This window comes from Melanerpes formicivorus, unplaced genomic scaffold, assembly GCF_026170545.1.
Source record: "Melanerpes formicivorus ecotype bairdi unplaced genomic scaffold, bMelFor1.0.p_v2 SCAF_13, whole genome shotgun sequence".
In the NCBI taxonomy this organism is placed as follows: Eukaryota; Metazoa; Chordata; class Aves; order Piciformes; family Picidae; genus Melanerpes; species Melanerpes formicivorus.
Genome location: NW_027142365.1, coordinates 3,213,407 through 3,239,658, shown reverse-complemented (window position 1 = coordinate 3,239,658; position 26,252 = coordinate 3,213,407). Strand labels below are relative to the sequence as shown.

General features: G+C 46.5%; 1 protein-coding gene across 4 annotated transcripts in view; it reads right to left on the bottom strand.

Annotated features, from left to right (window-relative positions):
• The window catches only part of SEC22C (SEC22 homolog C, vesicle trafficking protein), a 28,763-nt gene extending 13,911 nt beyond the window's left edge, over positions 1–14,852 (bottom strand). For 2 of the 4 annotated variants that reach the window (XM_068145895.1, XM_068145898.1), the window contains exons 1-5: positions 14,764–14,852; positions 8,921–9,008; positions 8,175–8,384; positions 4,750–4,913; positions 2,056–2,238 (exon numbers count right to left, since the gene is read on the bottom strand). In XM_068145895.1, the coding sequence (XP_068001996.1) occupies positions 2,056–2,238; positions 4,750–4,913; positions 8,175–8,356 (529 nt within the window). In that variant the 5' untranslated portion in view covers positions 8,357–8,384; positions 8,921–9,008; positions 14,764–14,852. Of the gene's footprint in view, positions 1–2,055; positions 2,239–4,749; positions 4,914–8,174; positions 8,399–8,920; positions 9,009–12,568; positions 12,648–14,763 lie in introns of those variants that run through there. The other 2 variants (XM_068145897.1, XM_068145896.1) reach the window with 2 other exon arrangements.
• Between the last annotated feature and the right edge of the window lie 11,400 nt (positions 14,853–26,252).

The following is a 26,252-nucleotide window of genomic DNA, read 5'->3' as shown; positions in this document are numbered from 1 at the left end:
TTCCTTAAGCCCAGAACAACACCAAAAAAAGAGAAAAAAAAGAAGAAGAAAAAAGAGGAAATACAAGCTCAGGGCACCCTGGCTGCATTTAAACTGCCATGCTAATGCTAATTAAAACAGAGACATGGCTTAGTGGAGGACTTGACAGTGCTATTTTTAGAGTTGGACTCAATGATCTTAAGTCTTTTCCAACTGAAATGATTCTGTGATTTCTCTTTGTAGAGGAAATAGGTAGGACTTTAACTGAAACATAAACAAGAAGATAGCAGTTTTACAATACAGAAGTAGAGCTTAGTACTTCTAAGAGTAGATAAAAAAACCATAGAGTCACAGAATGGTTTGGGGTCAAAGGGACCTTAAAGATCATCTAGCTACAACCCTGCTGCCATGGGCACAGACAGCTCCCACTGGCCCAGGTTACTCAAATGAGAAAGGCACCAAAGCTGGGGAGGGGTTTGGAGCACAGCCCTACGAGAAGAGGCTGAGGGAGCTGGGGTTGCTTAGCCTGGAGAAGAGGAGGCTCAGGGGAGACCTTCTTGCTCTCTACAACTACCTGAAGGGAGGTTGTGGACATGTGGGGGTTGGTCTCTTCTCCCAGGCAAGCAGCACCAGAACAAGAGGACACAGTCTCAAGCTGTGCCAGAGGAGGTTTAGGCTGGATGTTAGGAAGAAGTTCTTCCGAGAAAGAGAGATTGGCCATTGGAATGTGCTGCCCAGGGAGGTGGTGGAGTCACCATCCCTGGAGGTGTTTAGGAGGAGACTGGATGGGGTGCTTGGTGCCATGGTTTAGTTGATTAGATGGTGTTGGGTGATAGGTTGGACTGGATGATCTCAAAGGTCTTTTCCAACCTGGTTAATTCCATTCCATTCCATTCCATTCCATTCCCCTATCCAACCTGGCCTTGAACACCTCCAGGGATGGGGCATCCACCACTTCTCCAGGCAGCCTGTTCCAGTCTCACAATGAAGAATTTCTTCTAAGTACCTAACCCAGATCTAACCTCTTTCACTTTCAAGTCATTACCCTTTGTCAGTGTTTGTTACAAAGAGGTCCCCTGTCAAGCCTTTATGTGCTGTCTATGCAGGCACCTGTTGTTATAGAGATGTTTTATTTTTCTTGAAGCACAGCTTCCAGCTTTGTTGCAATATAGATGTATATCCTCTTCCAGAATTTTAGTCAAATGCATTAAATTTTAAAGCATAAGGGAAAAGGAGAAAGCAAAGAGGACGAGAAGAACCCATGACAGACAGTCTGGGAATCTGAAGGGGGCCTACAGGAAGGCTGGGGAGGGACTGTTCAGGATCTCAGGTAGTGATAGGACTAGGGGGAATGGAATGAAGCTGGAGGTGGGGAGATTCAGGGTGGACATTAGGAGGAAGTTCTTCCCCATGAGAGTGGTGAAACCCTGGAATGGGCTGTCCAGGGAGGTGGTTGAGGCCCTGTCCCTGGAGGTGTTTAAGCCCAGGCTGGATGAGGCTCTGGTCAGCCTGATCTAGTGTGGGGTGTCCCTGCCCATGGCAGGGGGGTTGGAACTAGCTGATCCTTGTGGTCCTTTCCAACCCTGACTGATACTATGATACTATGAATTAAAGTTTTACCCTCAGCTCATATTCTTCCATCTTTTCCTTCTTCACTGCTGAAGCAACTCTGATTCAGACTGCAATTGTGTTTCTTGCACTAAAAGTTTCCAAGCAGCAAAGCATTAGTGGAGCTTCTTTTGTCACACCAAAATTAACAAACAACTCTTTGAAAAGCAGGGAAATTCCATCTGGGAAATGCCATGTCCAGTCACATGTAGAGAAGCTCATCTAAGGTTAGGGGAGGAAATAAAAGACACTAGCACAAGTCCTTGAAGGCTCTGATGCATACCTGCTAGGATCTACAGAGCATATGTTGTTTGCTAGGACATAAAGTTAGTCTTTTTCCTTGGGTTTCACACACATGATGCATCTCTCTCTCAACAGGGAAGGGAACCACTGCTGTTGCATGTTTTCTCTGATGTTTGCAGTTAGGTTCAGGAAGTCTACTGTCACCTGTGTGTAGTAGTAACTTACCAACCTCCACATGAACACCTGGGTGCCCGCCATTGGCCATCCCATTCATCAGCTCCGTGTCTTCTAGTTGCAGCTGAACTGGGGGCTGGAACTTCAGCTCCTCCTCAACCTTCTCCCAGTTGGCCTTGATTTGAGAGGCAGGCACACGGTTAAAATGACATTTGACTTTCTGAATAACGTTATCTGGAACAATAAAAACCATGCTTCAATTAGCTCTGCAGAAGTGAAGTGCCCGAGGCAACTGTTAATCAAACCATGGCATTCTTTTTTTGATTGGTCTTCATTTCTTCCTTCATTTCTTTTCTTATTAGCTTCAGGAATAAAATTCTATCACTGGTTAGGAGAAAAAAAGAACTACCTCTCCTGGGTATTTGATATTACACCCAGTCCCTCCAGGACACCTTAAATCTCCATGTCCTGCCTGGGAGTGGACTGAAAATGAGCTCTTGTATTTCAGAGTAGATGTTAAGACATAAACCACCCATGAATGACACAGAATCCCAGCAAGGTGGGGGGCTGGAAGGGACCTCTGGGGATCATCTAGTCTAACCCTCCTGCTAAAGCAGGGTCACCCACAGCAGGTTGCCCAGGATGACAATATTCAGGTGGGTTTGGAATCTCTCCAGAGAAGGAGACTGCACAACTTCTCTGGGCAGCCTGCTCCAGGGCTCCAGAGCCCACACAAGGAAATAAGTTTTCCCTCTTGTTTGGGTGGAAACTCCTGTGTTCTAGTTTGTGCCTGTTGGCCCTAGTTTTATCACTGGACACCACTGAAAAGAGCCACTGCAGGAGAAGTCATTCCATACAGTGTTTTAATAAGATCAAGTGTTAGTTTTTACCCCAGCACAGATAAATGAGTTCCCCCTACATCTGAGTCATGAAGCACCTCTGATGGGCAATCCCACAGCGATGCCACCAGTGTCCAAACCACAGTTTTACATGTAGGTCACCCTTCCTCATCTCTCCCTTTCAACTTAACACCACTTGCAAGCAAATCCCTTTCCACAAACACAGTTGCTGCTTTGACCCAAGCTGCACTGAAAGTAAGTAGAGAATGTGCCCACGTACAACCTGCTGACGCCTCCAGAGCTCAGCTACCTCACTGTGGATACACTGCTACTGCCTCTTTCATGGTGCAAAGGCACTGGCAAATTCAAGCTATTTCAAACACTCAGGGAAATAAAACAGGGTTTCTTGGCAAAATAATACATATTCTTAAGATACCCTACTGCTGGGTGCAATGCAGATGTGATAGCTGGAGTATGAGTTTTGAGAGCACACAGGAGGACTGTATGTTGTGCTAGAATCCAGAGTGCCACAAGCATTCCTCAGCGAAAACTTAAGTCAGCAAGCTGTAATTAGAATCAATAAGGTTGGAAAAGACCTCAGAGATCAAGTCCAACCTACCATCCAACACCTCCTGACTAACTAAACCATGGCTTCAAGTGGCAGCACATTCCAATGGCCAATGACTCTCTCTGGAAAGAACTTTTTCCTCCCCTTGAGCCTAAACTTCCCCTGGCACAGCTTGAGACTGTGTCCTCTTGTTCTGGTGCTGGTTGCCTGGGAGAAGAGACCAGCCCCCACCTGGCTACAACCTCCCTTCAGGGAGTTGGAGAGAGCAAGAAGGTCTCCCCTGAGCCTCCTGTTCTCCAGGCTAAACAACCCCAGCTCCCTCAGCCTCTCCTCACAGGGCTGTGCTCAAGACCTCTCCCCAGCCTCACTGCCCTTCTCTGGACAGGCTCAAGTGTCTCAATATCCTTCTTAAATTGAGGGGCCCAGAACTGGACACAGTGCATTGTATGTAATTACCAAGGAAAAAGCAGCAAGTCCATCTTAAATCCAAACCCAGAAAGAAGAAAACAATGAAAGAAATCAATAGATCACACAAGTCAGCAACAAAATACAGCACAAAATTAAGAATGAAAAATTGCATCTTGCTTTTTCCTTTAAGGAGAGCCTTATGCAGTTAGAAGAGGCTAGAAATTCAAAAGGAGCAATTTAGATCACAGCATAAAGTCACATCGTGCCAGGAACATGCCCTGCAGGGAATCCACCCAAGATCCAAGCTGTGTAATATGCTCTCCTTGTGGATTTCTCAGTCATTTAATCATGATCTTAACACTGGAATACGGGCAGCAGTGAGCTCACTCACTGCAATTATCTTATCTTCTCCCAGGAAAGAGTCTCTCTCTGCAAGGGAACTGTGTTTTCCAAAGGTGTGAGGTTCAGTAGAGCAGCTGCTAATTGGCAAGAAAACCATTTTTATCAGGTTAAAAAAGAAACACTAGGCATGATTATGAAGTATTTTGTGACTCCAAGCCATGCCAGAAGTAAAGCTGCCCACAACAATCTACTCTGTCTGCCTTTCTTCCTGCACCCATCTGTCTCTACTTGTACAATTTCTTTAAATTAAGTTAGAAAGTGTGTGAGATGTGGGTTTTTTCCCTTCTGTGCTTATTTATTAATCACACAGCACTTTGTCTGTCTATTACAGGGGCTCTCAGGAACTGAAAACCCAATAATCTAATAGTTTAATGCAGTTAAAAGATCTCCCCCTCCTCCTCCACATGCAGCTAAAGGCTCATACACAGATGTATTTTTATGCTCAGGCTTTGGCCAGGAGACACCATTTAGCACCATAAAAGTAGCAGACACAGAATTCTTACTACTAGAGAGAATAAAGTGACAAACCAAATTCAAGGAAAGCATATGGTCTGGAAGCTAAACCGATGCTTGTTGTATCATAGGAAGCAGCAAATTCCCACTGAAGCTCCTCCAGGAAGCAAAACGCCATGATGGTGGAGTAGCTGCTGGAACAGATAGCCATGCAGGCAATATCCCCAGAAGAAAGGAAACTGAAATGGAAAAGGAAAAAGAAACATCAACACAAAGAGGTGAAAGAGTCATGCTGAACATGAGAAGCAAACTGTGCTTTCTGTCAAAACAAAATGTACAGACTCTGCTGAAGAGACAGCTAAAAAAAACCCTGCTGCCTGCAGCGCTGCGACAGTCCTGCAGGCCCTGTAGATGGAACACTTCAATCATTCATTGCAGAGCCACAGAATTAATAAGGCTGGAGAAGACCTCCCAGATCAAGGCCAACCATTAATCAAGCACTGTCAAATTTACCACTGTTTAGTGGTGACTGTCCCTCAACACCACTTTTAATTCCCTTCAGGGACGGTGACTCCACCACTGTGCTGTGCAGCATGGGCCAGGGCTTGACAGCTCTCCTAATTTCCAACCTAAACCTCCCCTGGTGCAGCTTGAGGCCATTTGCTCTTCTCTTATCACTTGTTCCCTGGGAGAAGAGACCAACCCTCACCTGATTCAAACCTCCTTTCAAGCAGTTGTAGAGAGCAAAAAGATCTCCCCTCAGGCTCCTCTCCTCAACTTCCTGTTCTCCAAACTACAACCTCAGCTCACTCAGACTCTCCCCAGAAGTTCTTTAGACCCTTCACCAACTCTGTTGCCTGTCTCTGTACTGGAGACTGGAGGTTAGCAAGAAGTTCTTCCCAGAAAGAGAGATTGGCCATTGGAATGTGCTGCCCAGGGAGGTGGTGGAGTCACCATCCCTGGAGATGTTTAGGAAGAGACTGGATGGGGTGCTTGGTGCCATGGTTTAGTTGATTAGATGGTGCTGGGTGATAGGTTGGACTTGATGATCTTGAAGGTCTCTTCCAACCTGTTCTGTTCTGTTCTATTCTATTCTATTCTAGTCTATTCTATTCCTATTCTATTCTAAAACATGAGAGGCAGGAAGAGCTTGAAACAAAACACAGTGGCATTCCACAAACAGTTGAAAAAACCCCAAGTTTGCTCACAGAAAGCAATTCCTTGCTCCTGCTGACTCTGACAACTCCATATTACCAGGAAGAGAGATTTGTTGGCTTGCAAACCCAAAATATTCAAACATTCCTCTTGCTAAGCCATCCATAAGCAATAAAGGTAAGTTTGGATCAGAAACAGCACAGCAAAAATTCTCCTCCAAAATGTGTCTCTCCAACACTGAGGCCATATTGATGCAGAAGTCTCCACTTCCAGATGGCCCAAAACCTTCCAGGAAACTGAAGAGGGCACTCATCTGACTAAAACATAGGCAGGTACAGCAGGATAAGAGAGATCACTCTCCTCTAGCCCTCAGTAAGACAGACAGGGATCAGGGCACTGAGTTCAGATGTCAGCACTCAAAACTTCCACAACCCTCACCATAATCACAGATTTGTACCTACTGGAAGCAGCCTGAGGAAACCTTAAGGCCCTTACAGATCAGCCAGTTGTTAGAAAGTACTTGGTATAAAGCCCAAAGTTTGGAAGCTGTACAATTATTCTCTCTCTGTATTTTCCTTCTACTACTTATGTAAGTCACCTCTCACACAGAAGTATTGGTGGTTTCTATTTTATCACATTTTTATGTGTTTGCTAGGCTGTGTACTTAGGATTTCTGGTTTTGATTAGCTCCATTACAGCCTAGTTACACTGGGCATGTTCCCTAAATTCCTTCTGCCCCCAGCTGACAGCTGAGGATCAACACCATGCCTGTGTAAAACTACCTTCTCCCAGTTGTCAATAATTTATAGCCTTGTTGCCACGGATCTGTTTGCACTTTTCTCATTCCAGAGCCAGAGAGATGCAGAGACCACAGAATATTAAAAGCAGCAGAACGTGCTAGCATTAAAGGGCACAAGTTCTCTTGTGGGATAAGGAATTAAAATGCTAATCTCTGCTTTTCCAATTGATTCAGTGCAAGTTCATGGACCTTCTGTCTTCAACCTCTCCCCCCACCAAAAAAGAGATAACTTCATTTCAGCTCAGTGTTACTTTAAGTTCTCTTCTATTTGCTAAGCAGCAATGCAGTCACCAGCTAAAGCTGCTTTTAAACCTACACTAAAATCCATAGTAAGTGAAAATTCTCATCTCCAATGAAACTCTAGTTTTCTAAAATAAAGACCAGAAGATCCTTCTCCAATAAATAAAAGCAAAGATTTAATATTTCTCCATGCTGGCTGTTTTCAGCTCTCCTCAATGCACATCCAACAGCCTGAGCTTCTGGGGACTTGACCTCTGCTGGTATTCAGCAAATGGAGTGGGCAGCACATACGAGGGAGCCAAGGCAGAATCAGAAGTGCTGAATGCTGAGAGAACAGTGAGACCTCAGTCACTGAAGAGTTTGGAGTTTAGACCAAGTCATTTCCAGTCATTAGGATGCCATAGAACCACAGAATGGTGGAGTTTGGAAGGAACTGATGGGGATCATCTAGTCCAACCCCTTTGCTAAAGCAGTGTCATCCACATCAGGCTGCCCAGGATCAAATATTCAGGTGGGTCTGGAATCTCTCAGAGAAGGAGACTCCACAACCTCTCTGGGCAGCCTGCTCCAGGGCACCATCACCCTCACAGGAAAGAAGTTATTCCTAGTGCTCAGATGGTACCTCCTGCATTCCAGTTCGTGCCCACTGCCCCTTGTCCTGTTGTTGGGCCCCAAGGAAGAGTCTGGCCCCATCCTCTTGCCCCCCAGCTGAGCACCAAGAAGATCCCCTCTCACACTGCTCCACACTAAACAGGTCTCTCAGCCTTTCCTCCTCACTGAGAAGCTCCTGTCTCTTCAGCATCTTTGCAGCCTCCACTGGACTCTCTCTGGCAGTTCCTTGTGTCTCTTGAACTGGGGAGCCCAGAATTAGACACAGTACTTCAGATGAGGCCTCACTGGGACACAGCAGAGATTGAACAGAACGCTTCTCAATCTGCTGGCCACACTCTTCTTAATGCACCTCAGGATCCCATTGGCCTTCCTGGCCACAAGGGCACATTGCTGCCTTATTTTAGAAGTCCAAGACACTGCAATTACTAATAGTAACAAGTCCTGCCTCTCAAGAATAAAGCATTTGCTACCAAAAGATTACCACTAAAATAAGTAATTCTTAACATATGCTTACTAAACTGAGTAGGAGCTGTGTGGCTGTGATGCTGAGAAACGAGGCAGTTACAACCTAGACATGCATGGTGGGATTTCAGAGTCAGGCACCACAGGATACACCTAAAGGTCAACTAATTCCCAGCCAATCATTTCGAAATGCACAGTACAAAAGCCCAACCAAAGGACAGCAGAGACTCACTGTATGCTAAGGTCACGTCCCTTTGCCGTGCCTCGACTGGGATAATGTGCCAGAATGGAGGACAAAGCCTTTAACTTCCTCCTGCATTCCAGAAAGTCCTGGTTGAAATGAAAATCTGTGGAGGCTGAGAGGGGAAGTCCATCCCTCACCCGCACCACACAGGCGAAGAAGATCATGGACATCCTCCACGGGAGTACTCATGAGGACAACCTGAAAATGAAATACTACATTGAGTGAATGGATGTGATGCTATTTACAAGCCAATGTGCTAGCCAGGAACGTGTCAAGGTAAGCAATCTGTCAATGGTTGTTCACCACTGCTACTGAGCAAACCTCTTGCAGCACCACTGCCACTGAAAGGTGATCAAACCGTTCTCAGAGGTGATGTCTGTGTCCGTTTTTGCCTCTCTCAGACAAAAAGGGGAGGCAGAGGGCTCCACAGAGGAATGTTTAACTGAGAAACCACTCTTTCCCCCTCTTCTTTACTTCAAGCATCAAAGATGCTGGAGAACTTCTGAAAGGTATTGATGGAAAGTGGCTGACTCTCACTGATACACTGCACCTGCACTAGTCTTGCAGTTATTGGATTCCCTGGTAGAACACCGGAATACAACAATAAATTCTAGCCTGCTAGACTCTTTTTCCTGAATCAGCTAGGACTAAATATAGAATAAAAGTTGCCTTCTCTAACTTCTTACTCTTTAACAGGTCACAATCTCCCATAAAAAGCTGTTACTGGGACTTACCTGGTACAGTCAGAGCACACCAGAGACCTGTCCCTCGGACATACCACGAGCAGGCAGTGCAAGATGTTAGAAGGCTAAGGCAGCAGCTCTGAAAGAAAAGCACACAGAACAGTTTAAAAATTAATGACCTGTACAGACATTCATAGTTACAATGCAAGATTTCCCAGCAAATCCCACAAAGCATTTTGCCTCAAGGAGGACAAACAACTCATCTTCTTATCCGAGATATGTCAAAGGTCAGGGCTGGATTCTGGACCTGGTCTCAAGAACATGCAGCTCAGGACTGAAGGCAGAATGAATAGTCCTCCTCAGACACCAGCCACTGAAGGAGAGGCTTGACCCTGGTGATCCCTCAGATTTACACTGAAGTTGCCTCAAGTTGTGCCAGGAGAGGTTTAGGTTGGATATTAAGAAAAAATTCTTTCCTGAGAGAGTGGTTGGGCATTGGAACAGGCTCCACAGGAAGGTGGGGGAGTCACTGGCCCTGGAGATGTTCAAGAAATGTGTGGACATGACAATCTGGGATGTGGTTTAATGGCCATGGTGGTGGTATGTCAGCGGTTGGACTTGATCTCAGAGGTCTTTTCCCACTGAAACAATTCTGTGATTCTGTAATGTACATGGGATGAAATCCCTTGTGCTCAGTTTAGGGTCACCTCAACTGTCCCCTCCTCCCTGCAGGTGCCACCTCTTACTGCCCCCCAACATGGTACACAAGATTCAGCAGTGAATTCAGCCTGCACCCCAACCCTTGGTAGTAACTCTGAACATCAGGGCTCTCACTTCCAGAAGGAGCCACTGTCTGTGCAAACATGCCCGGACCTTCAGAAAGTGCCATCGCTGAGGAGAGACTGAGCTGAGAAGTAAAATCACTGACCAGAATTAGTTCTATTCTAACTCAAACCAGGACAATCTATCAATTCCAAGCTGCATTAAAAAATGCTAGGAAATGATACATAAAATATTTCTGATGCTTCAAGCACTGTTTTTAAGTTCTCCTAGCTCCCTCTACAAAGGCAGCTCTAAACTAGCAAACTTTAAGTGATTATGACAAGAAAAAAAAAGGGCATTTACTCTGCTTTAGGCAAATTAAGCAAAGTGTTAGGGGGGGGAAAAAAAAAGAAGAAAAATCCCAGCATGAACTCCAGTTTTTGATAGAGGAATGACAGATTTAAACAGCTCTGTATCAAACAGTTCATTATGCTGCTCAAAGTCTCTTTGAAACCTGTCTCATCATCAAGTGCTTTTCTTGTCTAAGAAGGTAAGAGTGCAAAGTCTCTTCTACTTCAGGCATTCACAAACTCTTCTGCCTGTAGAGCTGCTCTGATGACTAACAAAGGTTGAGTTCTCACCACAAGCAGCATTAAGAGGATCTTATTTCTCCTCCACAGGAATCATTTCCCCATAACATGTAGAAACTCAGCCCTATCAGAGGGAGCTGCAACTTGCCAGCGTGATAAAGCAACCATCCCTTGTCAGAGGAACTGCAAAACTGCACATCACTTTGTTCTCTTAGAGAAGCAAGTCCTGGGCCACCTGCTCTGGGAAACCCTGCTTTAGGAGGGGGATTTGGACTAGATGATCTCCAGATGTCCCTTCCATCCCCACCATGCTGGGATCCTGTGATATATATCCCTCCCTAGGGATACTAGTTAACCAACTGCACATATAAAGGTACACAACTTGCCAAGACATACAAACCTCCATGCTCCAGGGCAAAAGGTTTTCACTGAATACCAGCTGCCCATCAGAGGGATTTGCTGCTCTCCTTTGAAAGATCTGGTAACAGTCACCATCAGGCAGACCTCCAAATTAAATGGCAGACTTCACTGGAGAAATGACTCAGTGCTCCTCCCTTGGAGAACACACCTGCTGCCACGTACTATCAGACTATCACTGCTCTGTTCATCCAAAAGGTTTGCTTTTCAGTGTTTGTTTGTTGTTTTGTTGGGGTGTTTTTATCTACCTGCCTTTGAATTTTCAGTTGTGCCGCCCAATGAGGCTTACAGGGCCAGCCTGTAAGTGCAAGTAGACTAAACATCTTAGGTGCCTTTTGGGTTTGTGAAAATAGGTAGAACAGAAAGGTACATCCCCTACAGAGAGAAGATTCCAATTCCAATCACAACAGAGGGCAGCTGAGCACAACCTCAGGGCACAACAGCTGGAAATGTGTTCACTGGTCCTATTTATAAAGCTCCCACTTACAGTGCAGAGGAATGTCAGTGTAGGTAACACCCCAGCAGAGCACAGAGGTGTGAGATTTGAGAACAGCACCTGTAAAGACTTCTGAGGAGCTAAAAAAAATTATATATAGAGAAGATATTTGTAATTCTGGGGTTTATTTGAAATGTAGCACAAGTTTGGCTAAGAGATACAAGAGCCAACACAACACTACAGAAGGTAGAAAACCCTCAAAGTAAATTCATGCAACTGGTTCCTACATCTCTAGGCAGCTCCTCTCACCAACCACCCATCACTTGAACTCATCCATCCCTCTCCTGTCTCTTTCCCCAGTCCCCAGCCCACCTGCTCTGGCATTGAACCTCAGTGTGGCTTTGGAGTTTCTTCTTTTTTCTCTTGTTATCTTGCACATCAGAAGGTGTTTAGTGCCTGTGGCAAATCACAGGTGCTCACATCACTTTCCTTCTGAGCTGAATTCCTCGCAGGTCAGTCTTGCCATGGCACCCGTGAGTGAACACACACCAGCAAAACCTACCAGGCTGATCAGTCTGTGCACGTAACCAAATCAATCTGTGGTCTTATCACTTCAAACTGACCTGTCCTTCCCTCCTCCAGACTCTTGCAATTTGCATATGATTAGCAGCCCAAAGTATCTGCAACTGACTTTACGTGGCAGTCCTTTGAACTCAGCTCCTGAACTTTAGAATCATGGAACTGTTTTGATTGGAACTTTAAGATCATCAAGTCCAACTGTTAACCAAACATTTCAAGTCCACCAATAAACCATGACCCTCAGCACCACATCTACATGGCTTTTTTATACCTTCAGGGATGGTGAATCCACCTGCCCTGGGCAGGCTGTTCCAAGGTTTGCAACCCTCGAGGGGTAGAAATGGTTCCTAATGTCCAACCTAAACCTGCCCTGGTGCAACCTGAGGCCGTTTCTTCTTGTCCTATTGCTTGTTTCTTGGGAAAAGGGACTGACCCCCTACCTGGCTCAAACACCTTTTCAGGTAGCTGTAGAGAGCCAGAAGGTCTCCCCTCACCCTCCTTTTCTCCAGGCTAAACAACCCCAGGTCCCTCAGTTGCTCCTCACAAGACTTGCTCTCCAAGCCTCTCACCAGCTTCATTGCCCTTCTCTGGATACACTCCAGCACCTCAATGTCCTTGTTCTGAGGGGCCCAACACTAAAGCCAGTACTCTGATAATGTACATGTATCTTTTAATTAAGCAGATGTACTGTATCCAGAACTAATGACATCATGTCAAGCCAGCTATTTCACAAGGCAAGCAAAACCCTGAGAAATATTTTAAGTGGTTGTTTCAGAAGAACAAGTCATAATTTATGACTGAGGTAAACAAAGCCTGGGTTTTCATTACTTGAAACATCTGTACAAGTAACAGCACTTCAGAAGAAAACTGTTTAGTGCAAGACTCATAGACACAGAATACATTTATCAGTTTTACCACAAACAAGACTCTTCAGGGTGTCCTCACTGAAGCGCAGCTCCTCCATCCCTCGCTTCCTAGGAAACAGCCAACTCTCTCCAGTGACTGCGTAGGGATTACCAAGGCAGCCTCACTCAGACCTCTTACACTTTACCTCACTGTTATGCAATCTCCTTCAAATAAGATTAGACTCAGTTCACAAGTGCCAGACATCCCCAAATGCTAGACAAACTGCTACCTCATTGTCTGTAGAAAATAATCTGCTCAACAGGCTACAAAGGCAAACCCCAACCAGTACAGAGCTCAGGGGAGGAACTACATTCAAAAATACTGCTCTTCAAGAAACTATTTCATCTAACCACCAAAAGCAGAAGTTTCCCTCTAAGAATGGCATAACACTAACAAGGGATGTCTTGTTACCAAGATCTCTCTCTTAAGCATTCACCTTCTTGCCCTGCTTGTTCACATTTCCCTTCTTTCTAGAGGGACAGTCTCAAACCCGACAACATCCAATGATTTTGTCCAGTTCTGATCTTCCTACTGAAGGGAAAGCAGAAAGCTTCAGTGAAGTTACCACAGTCTAGGAGACTCCTGAAGCACTCTGTGAAGTTTTTTAGATAGGATAGCTTGATACATGACTGTAACTATTGCACCTAATGCATCTTTCCTTGGGCAGAAGAAAAGGACTCCCTTCAGAAGGGGTCACAGACAACTACAGGTGGGATGTAAGAATATCAGAGAGATTCAGGTTGACTGAAACACAAAACATTTAACAGAGCTGCAGATCAAATGCTGGTTTCAGTCTCAACATGAAGAGAAAAAGAGTTGAGACATGGCTCATGAGAGACTGTTACTACTTCTCTGCAGAATCATGAGGTGGATTTTATCCTCTTCTCGTATATAAAAGGAATATCTGAAATGCTGTTAAATTTCTCATCTTCTAAGGCTGCAGTAAGAGTTTCCATCTGCTTCTTCAAACCTGCTCTCCCTCAATGGTCACAGCAGCTGCTGACCAAGTATCACAGACCTAGAGCAGAACAAGAGCCACACTCCAGATTTAGCAGTGAATAAAGACAATTTGAAAGCATGATGCTAACTGAACTAGTATTTGGGGATACCAAGAGCCTATAGACTCCTAGAAGCCCTACAGGCTTTATTCTTGACCCCAGAGGGAAGCATGTAGAAAATTCTTACCATCCCAAGCCTCCTGTCTACACACACTCCTATGAATTACCAGAAATAATGAGTGTTGCACAAAAATCAAAACCCAACACTCAATCCCACCATCCACTGCACTGCCTCTGTCCTGACTCTTGCCCAAATCACACAAGGCTGTGAAGCTCTCCATCTACATTCATCTCTCAGAAACATCACTTTATCTGCTCCCAAATACACACCCATTCCTTCCAACCTGTATCCAAAAGCCTCCTGAAGCCCACCAAGCTCCACCACGTAACTAAGGACCCTTCCCATATGCATCCTGTCGCACTCATCACGTTACACACACCCGAACTCTGCATTAGAAGCCTCAACCCCACAAGAGCACTTTTTGTCCATACTCCTCATTAAACCCAGACACCTTGAAGGCCACTCTTTGGTACTGATAGGTCTCCTCAAGCACCCAGACCCCCTCAAATCCTGCTCCTACCCCACAGGACCCAAACCCTCACATTATCCTAGCCCATCTCAAGACATCCCCAGCAGAACACAAAGACCTCCTCAGGGTCCCAAGCCCTCCTCGTCCTACACCCCTCAAACACTCCAAGAAACCACCAAATCCTACATCCACAGTACAGGACCTCCACCCCAAAATGCACATCATCCTCGCTCATCCCCACTCCATCCCCATATTCCTCAAGACCTCTCACTGCCTCCCCACGTTCTCCTTGCACATCTCACACCTTACTTCCCTAGCAGGGCATCCCACGCCCTCAGATCATCCCTGGTCATCCCGGACTCACCCCCTCAGAGCCCATTCCTCCTCGCACACTTCCCCAAGCACCCCGAATCTTACTTCTCTGACACCACATCCTGACATCGGAGCCCTGCCCAGCCTCTCGGGGCCCACTTCCCCCCGCACAAGCCAGGGCGAGCGGCACGGCTCAGCCCCACCCCGTCACCCCCCATCCCAATGGACGCGAAAGAGGACTGGGGGTGGGAGACGAGGACCCGATCCCCCCACCCCCCCTTCCCGGGACCGATTCGCCGCTCACCTTCCCCCCGCCCCTCGCCGCGGCCTCGGGCCTCTCCCAGCGCCGGGCGCCGGCGGCAGCGCAGCGCGGCCCGCCCCGCCCTTTTCCGCCCACAGAGGCGGCGGGCAGAGCGGCGGCCGCGCGGGGCACGCCGGGACGGGGGAGGCCCCACGTGCCCGGTGCCGCCCGCCGTGCCTGGTGCCGAGTCGGGCCCGGGCGCGGAGCGTGGCGCCGCAGCGGCGGGGATGCGGAGGGCTAGGCCTGGGAGAGGGCCGCGGGCTGTCGCGCTGCCCCGGGGCCTCCCTCAGTGGCAGGCTGCGGTCCCTTCGCAGCCCCCACAGCGGGCCCGGCACGCTCGGTCAGGGCCTGAGGAAGCAGCCCGGGCGTGCTGGCAGCGGCAGGGCAGCCAGATGAGGCCGCGGGCTGTGGGTGCCTTTGTCCTGCCGCGGGCGCTCGCCCAGTGCAGGCTGGGGGAGCTGCAGTGCAGCCCCTGCCGCAGGCATGGGAGGTGGGGGAGCAGAGGGATGTTCACTGCACACATGGCCCTCGGCAGCAAGTTGCACAGGACCGAGTCTCGCCACGTTCTTCTGCGGGCTGTTGGTTGAAATAAAACAAAGCTCTGCAGCTTAGTTCTTGTGCTGCTCTGCATCCTGGGTGACAGATGGGTGGTTGTTTTTAATTAAGAGCTGCTGCAGGAGATGAACTGGGATTGAAAGTAGATTACCCTTTTCCTGCCTTCTGGTGGTGCCAGGCACAGAAGAAAAGTCAGGAAGCTCTGCATCTGGCATGATACCTGTGCCTCATGCTGGGCCTTGTGCCAGCAACACTGCAGACGAGAAGAGGAGGCTCAGGGGAGACCTTGCTGTCTACAACTGCCTGCAGGGAGGTTGTAGCCAGGTGGGGGTTGGTCTCTTCTCCCAGGCAACCAGCACCAGAATGAGAGGACACAGTCTCAAGCTGTGCCAGGGGAGCTTTAGGCTGGATGTTAGGAAGAAGTTCTTCATAGAAAGAGAGATTGGCCATTGGAATGTGCTGCCCAGGGAGGTGGTGGAGTCAGCATCCCTGGAGGTGTTGAAGAAGAGACTGGATGCGGTGCTTGGTGCCATGGTTTAGTTGATTAGATGGTGTTGGGTGATAGGTTGGACTTGATGATCTTGAAGGTCCCATTCCATTCCATTCCATTCCATCCCATGTCTATTCTATTCAACTGTCTTCTCACAGGACATTAATCTGAAAAAAAACAAAACACAAAAAACCCCAGCAGAATATGAAGAGTGAAAAATAAATCAGTTACCAAATATGGGAGCTTTAAATGCACAGGTCTTGACATGGGGACATGATCTAAGTGTAATCAATGAGTTGCTATTGCTAAGCAGTAGCAGCACTGCTTGGCAGCACGTGCAGTGAATAACCATTTCCATTCTGCTGTTCTAGCAACATCTCGATGAATGACAGCCAGCACTTTGCAGGGCTCCATCTTAACTGACTGCACCAAGTTGTAGAACAAGCATGGCTCAGTGGTTTGGGAGATAATGGGTTCCTCCAGGCAACACTTTGCCACTTCTTGTTGGCAGTGCCACTGCTGTTCTTTCCCAATACCTGCTGTCAGAGAAAATGAGGAGCCTGACAAGTAAACCTGTCCTGAAGTACTGGTTTTATTGGTCAGCAAGGCTGCACTGACCACCAAATGCTCTGTATCTTCCTATTGCTCCTTCACTAGTCTGCTGGCTGTCACCCAACATTGTTCCTCTTGGCAGCAGGCAGTGAATCTGAGACAAGGTTGAAGGCTGAGTCCAAATAATTATAAGTAAAAAAAAAAAATCATAGAATGCTAAGGGGTTGGAAGGGACCTCTGGAGATCAAGTCCAACCCCACTGCCAAAGCAGGATCACCTAGGGCAGGCCACACAGGAACGTGTCCTGGTGAGGTTTGAAAGTCTGTAGAGAAGGAGGCTCCACAACCTCTCTGGGCAGCCTGTTTCAGTGCTCTGTCACCCTCAAAGAAGTTTCTCCTCCTGTTGAGGTGGACCTTGCCACGTTTCAGCTTACAGCCATTGTTTCCATCAGCATGATCTGCCCACTGGTGCTGAAGAGAAGTGAAAAACTGATTTGTCTTTTGCCACAACTCTGAATGTAAGAAAGAAGAACAATGGAGCACGGAGCAAGAGTACTGAACTTCCAAAGAAAACAATGTTATATGCAGACAGACTTGAATCAGATAAGCAGAGATGATCTGTATCCTGTATGAGAAGCTTTGCCAGGGAATTTGAAGCTAATCTTCCATTCTGAAGCAGCACATCCTCATGTCAAAGACAAAGGTATACAGTAAAGCATAGACTAAGAAGAAGAAGTAAAATAAAATCACCACTGAGTAGCAAAGTGTTGGAAGAATCTTTCTGTGCTTACTACATCTGAAAACACCTGAAAACCTTAGTTGTTGAAGGTCTGTTTTACCTACCAGCTGTGAGGTGGTGATAGCAATGGTTGGTGAAAACAAACCAGGCAGAAAACCACTTACTGCTACTCAGGCAATTCAATTTTTTCCACTTCATGCCTGAAGTGACTTGAAGATATTTTTTAAATCACCAAAAATACCCCAAACCAACCAAACCCAGGGCACAGAGCAACTCCTGGTTTACTGATGCTGAATACAAGGTGATGGAAGATGGTCACATTGACAAGAGGTGACAAAGCAAGCACGCTGAATATATTTTAAGGTTTCCTTCTGCAAGGTGATGTGGAGTGGGCTTAGCATACATTAGACATGGCTTCCTGCAGTAGTCCCTAAATCTCTGGCAAGCTGTGGAAGTGCCAGCAGTGCCTTGCTGTGAAAATAACTTGCTGTTACTTCACTGAATAAGTTTTCACACTTTCCTCTCTTGCATTAAATGTAAATTCACTTCTTGCTGCTGTGGCGTGGCGGTTGGAAAGATGCTCATCCACTCCTTTCCCCACAGCATTCAGCAAAGCATGATCTCTTGACTGACCTTCTGTTTCAATTACCATGCCAGGCACAAAACAAAGGACTGCTCTATTAGATTGTTTGCCTTCAAGATTTGCTTGTGATTTAATGATCCTAGCCATGACTGGGAAGGAACAGAACATGGCAAATACTGAAGCCTTCACTTAGAGATTGAAATTAAAATAGAGGAAACCACATTGATATGCAAAACCCCTTGACAGCTTTCTGGATGAATACAAGTTGGCATTGATGGTGATGTTAAAAACATAAACATAACATCTTGTTAGAGCTCAATTGTCTTCGACAATACCTCCTGAGGGAGCAAGAGTGCTGGACCTGAGTCCTGTTTTCAGAAGGCCACGATGCTGGCTCCAAGGTAAGCAGCTGTGCATTACCCAACTGGCAAAAAGAGAGGTACCATCTAACCTGAAAGAGAAGGCTTTTGTAGTCTTTATACCTTTCACAACCTCTTATTCATGGTAAGTGGATACACCTTGTGTGTGTATGAATTGTGGAGCTAAACCACCAAGTGTAAGGTCCTGCAGCCTCCGGTATCAACAGAGGCTGGGAGGTGAAGGGTTTGAGAGCAGCCCTGTGGAGAGTGACTCGAAGGTGCTGGTGGATGAAAAGCTGGACATAAGCCAACAATATGCACTGCAGCTCAGAAAGCAAGCTGTGTCCTGGCCTGCATCACAAACAGCATGGGCAGTTGATTGAGAGGCATGATTCTTGCCACCTACTCTGTGCTTGTGAGACCCCATCTGCAGTGCTGGGTTCAGCTCTGGAGTCATCAGCACAGGAGAGACATGAACCTGTTGGAGGGGGTCCAGAGGAGGCCACAAAAATCAGGAGGGGTGGAACACTTCTGCTATGAGAACAGACAGAGAATTGGGGCTGGTCAGGCTGGAGAAAAATCCAGGGAGATGTTATTGTGGACTTTCAATACTTAAAGGGGGACTATTAGGAAGTTTGGGACGATCATTTTAGCAGGGCCTGTTGTGATAGGACAAGTGGTTTTAACCTCTCACTCAACACCATCTAATCAACTAAACCATGGCACCAAGCACCCCATCCAGTCTCTTCCTAAACACCTCCAGTGATGGTGACTCCACCACCTCCCTGGGCAGCACATTCCAAAGCCCAGTCTCTCTTTCTGGGAAGAACTTCCTAACATCCAGCCTAAATATCCCCTGGCACAGCTTGAGACTATGTCCTCTTGTTCTGGAGCTGGTAGCCCAAGACCCTGGCCTGGAGCCAGTGTTTCTTCTGGAGGTGCCACATTTCTCTCCCACACTGTCAGCAGGGTCACGGGCCGTCATGAGAGATACCGTGAAGCATTTTACATTACCAACACATCAGCCTAAGATACTGGCTGAGGACTGTACTCAGACAAGTATGAACACATAGTGAAGCCAGCCTCTGAATCACATGGTAATGCTCATTCCATCACCTCCCAAAATATCCGTGATGGAAGAATAGAAGAAGCAAAGTCTTAAATTTTCATTTCCTGGGAATTTAGAGAGAAGATTGGATAACTTTAGACTAGCTTATTTAATTCTGTAACAGGAGGTAAAGCCTTCTGTTTGCTCTGCATTATTGTAGAAGAACATGCCACAATTTGCAGTCTAAATCCTCAATTTTATGAGCATTTGATGAACACATGGAAGGTTGATTTGTCTGACTACTCTCGCTGAGCTGAGGGGATCCCATCAAATGCATCTATGAAATGTAATGTCGGTTTCTGTGAACATCCTTAGGTTGTGGGGTGTCTTTTAAACCTAACATGAGAAGAGTCAATAAATGGTTATTCAGCTTTGTCCTATTCATGTTCACAGTTTGTTATTAATAAGTAAATAATCCCCTAAAGGCAAAGGAGCCAGGGATGCTGATTCAGTCTGAATGCTCAAATTCCCCTGCCCTGTTTGCAGAAGTAAGCAGATATCAAAGGGAGGGATACCTTCCCTACCAACCACAGTTTCCAGCTACTTTCATCTTAGAGAATTTCATGAACCTGATGTGATTTCTCTACTTGGTAATCTCAACACACCTCTCTCAAATCCTGTCCATTTCCCTTTTAAACTTTCTACATCCACAGCCTCTGGCAAGGTGTCCTGCAGTTCAGCTGTCCGTAGCATGAAGCATCTCTTCTTCTTCTGTATTTATACTGAAATGTGTAATTCCCTAGTGACCTTCTTGCATATGTTTGTTGAGTTGGCTTTAATTAGGGGTTTACCCTGAGTTCTCATGTCTGTTCCTGACGTTATCATGACCTAACATACAGATTAGTTTCATTGCTCCTGCATTGATGCTGAGGGGATTGGAGCATTTCTCTGACAAGGAAAGGCTGAGAGACCTGGGGCTGTTTAGCTTGGAGAAGAGCAGACTGAGAGAGGATCTTATCAGTGCTGACCAATATCTGAATAATAGAGGTCAAGAGGATGGGGCCAGACTCTTTTCAGTGGTGTCCACACAGGACAAGGGGCAGCAGGCAGAAATTGGAATACAGGAGGTTCCACCTAAACATAAGGGAAAACCTCTTTCCTGTGCAAGTGACACAGCACTGGACCAGAGAGGTTGTGTCTCCTTTGGAGAGATACTAAACATCTGCTGTTTTAGCAGGGGGGTTGGACTACATGATCTCCAGAGGTCCCTTCCAACCCTCATCATTCTTGGATTCTTTAACTACCTCCCAATTTACCAAATCTGATTTATTCCCTCAAGAATAATAATCACCAGCTTAATTCTGTAGATCATAGAGTCATAGGATGGTAGGGATTGGAAAGGACCTCTGGAGATCATCAAGCCCAACTCCACCTCATTTGTACATTGCTTGTGTAGCAAAGTGTTCAAAGTGACATGTAGCAAACTTCACAAGGTATCAGATAAGTTGCCATCTGATCAGCATTTTTTAAACCAATGGTTTAAAACGGAATGGTTCATGGAAAATACTCACCTGGTGTAATGAAGTTTGGGGTCTTACTGGGAAAGTGCAGTTTGTTAGTTCTCATTGCACTCTTCACAGCTTGCTTTCTTACTCACAAATATCTGAGTCGCAAGACAGGATCAGCTCAGACTATCCAAAGGAACAACTTGACTTCATCAGTGACCGGTAATGTCATTTCAGGGGACACTATAATGGGAAGGCTCAAGCTGCATGGTGTGTCTCACCTCCACTGTCTTTGCCCTGCTCAAGTCCATACACTCTGTGCTCTCCCTGCTTTCACTCCCCAGCTAATACTGGAAGCACAAAGAGAGCCTAATCTCAAGGCTGCTCACAGAAGCTTTTCCCTTGCTGCCCAGGTTTCACATGATGTAACAGAGACACAACTGGCTTGAAGTCGCCCCACACCCCACTGTTCATTCCTGTCCTGCACTGACATGATGGTTTTGGTGAAGACAGCTATGAGAAAGATCAGAGAACAGAGCAAGACAAAACGAGGTGATGCACCTGTATCTGTAAAAGCTCTGTCAGTTCCCTGTTCTGGTTCAGAGCAGAGCCCCACAGGCACGTTCCTGAAACCAAAGCAGCAGTGCAGGAGGACAGTCAGAGTGTTCTCAGCCGATGCCACCAACTGCTTTGAGGTGGTTTCACATTGTGTTCATCCTTGAGTCAAGCAGCAACTCTGAATATTTTTATCAGCAGGGAGCCCTGAGTACTTTGACTTTAAAAGCTTAAAAAACAGAGGTAGTAAGGCAGACTTGCCTTCTGCTAAATGTAGCCACACCAACATGGTTTCATTCCGCACTCCATTTGCGTCCGCGTGAAGCAGGGACTAAAGGAGACAATGCCTCTGGAAGCACAGAATGCTTTAGGTTGGAAAAGACCTTTAAAGGTCATCTATTCCAAAGCCCCTGCAGTCAGCAGGGACATCATCAACTCGACCAGGCTGCTCAGAGCCCCAGACAACCTGACCTGGAATGGTTCCAGGGATGGCACACCTACCACCTCTCTGGGCAACAGAGAACAGCAGTTCATCATCCTCAAAATAAAAGTCTTCCTTATGTCGAATCTGGATCTCCTCTCTTTTAGTTTAAAACCTTTTTTCCTTGTCCTAGTGCAACAGGCCCTGCTAAAAAGGCTTCCCATCTTTCTTATAGACCTCTTTAAGAACTGAAAGGCCACCAGAAGGCTACTCTGGAGCCTTGTCCAGACTGAACAACACTAACTCTCTCATCCTGGCCTCACAGCAGAGGGGTTTCAGCCCTCTGATCATTTTTGTGGCCACCTCTGTCCCCACTCCAACAGGTCCATGTCTCTCCCGTGCTGAGGACGCCAGAGCTGCAATCCAGCACTGCAGATGGGGTGTCAGTAGAGCAGAGCAGAGGGGCAGAATTCCCTCCCTCCACCTGCTGCCCACACAGCTGGGGATGCAGCCCAGGAGGTGATGGCCTTCTGGGCTGTGAGTACTCATTGCCAGGTCATGGTTTCAATTTTGTTTTCTCAGTCTCTCTCCAAAGGGCCCACATTTCCCTGCCCTCAGCAAAGGATGCCTACACTCATCAATATTGTTTGTCCTGGAAACCTGCCTTCTAGGGTAAAGCTTATACAACTGTGGCACTACAGCACTCCTGTTACGACTAATCCAAATTAACTGGTCTCACTTTTAGACCATCAGGTGTTAACAGTGCTTGTAACAGCCTATAAAGCTCCAAACAAGAGGCCAAAGCATTGGGAAAATTATTTGAGAGAACAATATAAAAGCAAGTCACTGCTCTCAGGAACAGAGAACAGGCTGCAGCAACTGATTGTGCTGTTTGCAGTAAACAATGTGGTGCATAGAACCAAAGAAGGGGTTGGGTTGGAAGAGACCATAAAGATCATCTAATTCCAACCCCCTGCCATGGGCAGGGACACCTTCCACTAGATCAGGTTGCTCAAGGCCCTGTCCAACCTGGCCTCAAACACTTCTAGGGATAGGGCATCCACCACCTCCCTGGACAACCTCTTCCAGTGTCTCACCACCCTCATTGTAAAGAATTTCTTCCTAATACCCGCTCTAAATCTCCCCTTTTGCAGCTTAAAGCCATTCGCTGTCCTCATGTGGATGCACAGAGACTTTTGCAAACGCTGCAGTTACTGTCTGGCTGACCTAAATCTTCACATTTATCTGGGAGATTTTCTCTGCTATGTTTGATTTTTTTCACTGCTCATCCTCTGAGCTGTTTATTCCCTGGCAGTGTTGCTTATGTGCTGGTTATTTTTATGGCTTTCCCCTTCATTTCCCTGTAAGTGGGACAGCAAAACAGTATAGAGAGCGGGAGCGAGTGCGTTCATGTGATGGGTCAGTGACAAGTTGAGTCAAGCCAAACACCAGAAGGGTTTTTTGACAGTGAGTGCTTTGACAGCTTGAGACAAGTCAGCAGCAGAGGTTGTCTTTAGTGAAGGAAAATGATTGATGGAGTGCTCTGGCAGAGAGGAAAATAGGAAGAGAATGAAGGCAGAGACACAGCTTTGTTTCAAGAAATGAATTGTTTTCACCTAAGCATTAGGGGACACAGTTTAGTCCCTTTTGTAGTGCCAGGAGAGTTTGGTTCAGCCACATCGTGCTTGTCAACCCCAGCAGGGCACAGATGAGAAAATGTGGCCATGGAGATGTGACTAACTCCCCTCTAATCTCATTTTCCAGTTATTTTCCTTGGCTCATGTGCTTTAACCAGGCCTGAGTTTATCCAGTGCTGGGGTCAGAAACCATATCCAACAACATTTTTTCTCCTGTGTGGAGCTCGGTTTGCCCAGCTCCAAAGGTGGCACTGGAGCTCAGCTTTACAGAATGAGGAAAGGACATTTTCTAGTTCAGTCAAGATCTAGAAGCCCTGGGATGCAGCTTTATAGCTGGTTCTTAATTAGCTTATAGCAACTAGATTTATAGATGCTTACATTTTTGGGTGGTTTTCCATTAAAAATTGGACAAGAAATGGATTTCCGGTTGGAGGCTTGTGGTTTTTTTAGGTTTTAAAGTCTTTTTTTCCAGTCTTGTTTTGTTTTCTTTTCTACTCCCATCCTGGCTGCACTTTAATGTTTCTCCTCCTGGAAGATAAGAACATCACTTGAGGAATTCAGCACAGCCACCGACAGAAGGAAGGTGCTGAAGCACTTTTAGGATGTACAAGTGGAGACTGAGTCCATTAAATCAGTCTCTACAGCTCCCTGAAGGGAGGTTGTAGCCAGGTGGGGGTTGGTCTCTTCTCCCAGGCAACCAGCACCAGAACAAAAGGACACAGTCTCAAGCTGCACCAGGGGAAGTTTAGGGTGGAGGTGAGGAGAAAGTTCTTCACAGAGAGAGTTGTTAGCCATTGGAATGTGCTGCCCAGGGAGGTGGTGGAGTCACCGTCCCTGGAGGTGTTCAAGAGGGGATTGGATGTGGCACTTGAAGCTATGGTTTAGTAGTCATGTGGTGTTGGGTGACAGGTTGGACTTGATGATCTTTGAGGTCTTTTCCATCCTGGTTAATTCTATGATTCTAAGTGGGATGCAAGCATTCTTAGGATATACAAGTGGCTCAGATGATGAGGAAATTAAGTTTTGTGTCCTTAAAGCTGCTGAATCCACCCTGAGAATGTGAGGCTGCCTCTGTGCATCCAGTGTTTGTGCTGGTCTTGATTTACATTTATAGAGCCCGTGTGATTATATCAGCCCTTCATTTGCCCAGATACATTAGCGATGCATAAACAGCCCTTGTCCCCTATATTTTACACTGATCGAACTGAAAGCTGCAGCAATTACCATCCTTACAGCATAAAAGTTCAATGTTAAAAGTGCAGTTATGGTGTATTTTACACCCCAAGCAATTACCATTTGTTTATAGCAACAATTGCCATCCATTACAGGAATATGCCAGCACAGTTGACAGTGTATCTGCAATTATTAGCATGCCACTAAACTGGAACAAACTCATGGCACTCCAGCCTGCATTTCATGTGGCAGCTGGAGTAAATACCTTTTTATTTATGTTGTGGGAGACAGAATTTAGAGTCTATAGTAAATACCGAGCCACTTTATTTATATGTTTACATTCAGGTTTCCCTTCAAGCTCCTGCCTTAGCACAAGACAAACTCTTCCTACACAGAGGCATAAACACAATTCTCATGAGGTCACACTGGCAGTTGTGTCTATCTCTGTCCACCAGCATCTTTTAGTGTGGAATTAAGTGAGGCCAAAGCTCTGAGCTCCCAGCACAACTATTATGCAGTTGCTGCAGAAGAGAGAGATTGTCATTCCTGACCAGATCGATGCAATATCCTGTCTCTGGCGGTGGTCAGTGCTGAGTGTTTCAGAAGACAACATAAATCCTTCCAACCTTCTCTGTCCATAAGTGCACACAATGCACTTAATTGTTCAGTGCAGAAAAATGATATCTCCCTGACCTTAGCTAATCATAATTGCATAGAGCTCTATTTGTATCAACATTTATCTCAGTGGTTATTACTAATACTGTTACTAGGAGGCGCTGATTATTGTTTTATTTCTTTTCTCCAAACTCACTGTGCCAGCTGAGGACTCCTGGCAATCCTTCACTCCTCCTCAAGTTCCTCCTATGGAAACCTCCTGCCTCTTTGCAGGAGCTCCCTGTATGAATCCATCCCCTTCCCTCATAGCAATGATTCCACCCATATACAAAATCCAGCATTTCTCCATCCTCTTTTGTGTTACCAGGATTCTCTGTTCTTAAATACTTAAAGGGTGGCTGTCAGAAGGATGTGACCAGTCTTCTCCCAGCAACAGAACAAGAGGAAATGGAACATAGGAAGTTCCATCTGAATATGAAAGGAAACTCCTCTATGCTGAGTGGAGCACTGGAACAGGCTGCCCAGAGAGGTGGTGGAGTCTCCATCTCTGGAGTCATTCAAAGCTCACCTGGACACTATCCTGTGCAACCTCCTCTGGGTGACCCTGCTCTGGCGGGGGAGTTGGTCTCAATGATCTCCAGAGGTTCCTTCCAACCCCTCTGATTCTGTGATTTTTCCCCCAGGTCCAGGGGCAGGGAGCTGTTCCCTTTTGCCTGTTCAGCCCTACTGAGAATGACCTGCCACACTGCAGCCATGGCTTTGCCAGCTGCTTGGCTTTTTGTCCTTCCTGGCACTGTTCTTGTTGTTATCATCACTCTGCTTCCTAGCCTCAGCTGCAGCTTCACAGTTTTAACGCCAGAACAAAATGCTGTCTCAATTAGTTTGACCTCCTAGCTTGTGGGGACTGCTGCATTTCACCCAGTTACCTTTGCGCTGTGACTTGAATCCTCTATTTTTAAAGCACCACCAGCTGCCTGGATTTAGATGCACCTGAGATGGCTTTGTGTGGAGTCAGCTTGGCTTCAGTATGATTTACTGGTTCAGGAGCAGCAAGAGCATACAAATGGAGCTGCACTTGTCCTGGGGCCAGTTTGGGTCTTGGAGTGATGCAGCTGCCTTGAAACAGTGCTGAGCTCGGGCTAGTAAACCCCTGCCAGAACTCAGCTGCTTCTGCCTGGAACCAGCTCAAGTACCCCTGTGCCATGTATCACACTCCTGGAAACAGTAACTTTGGGAGGACAATGACAAAGTGCCCAGCTTG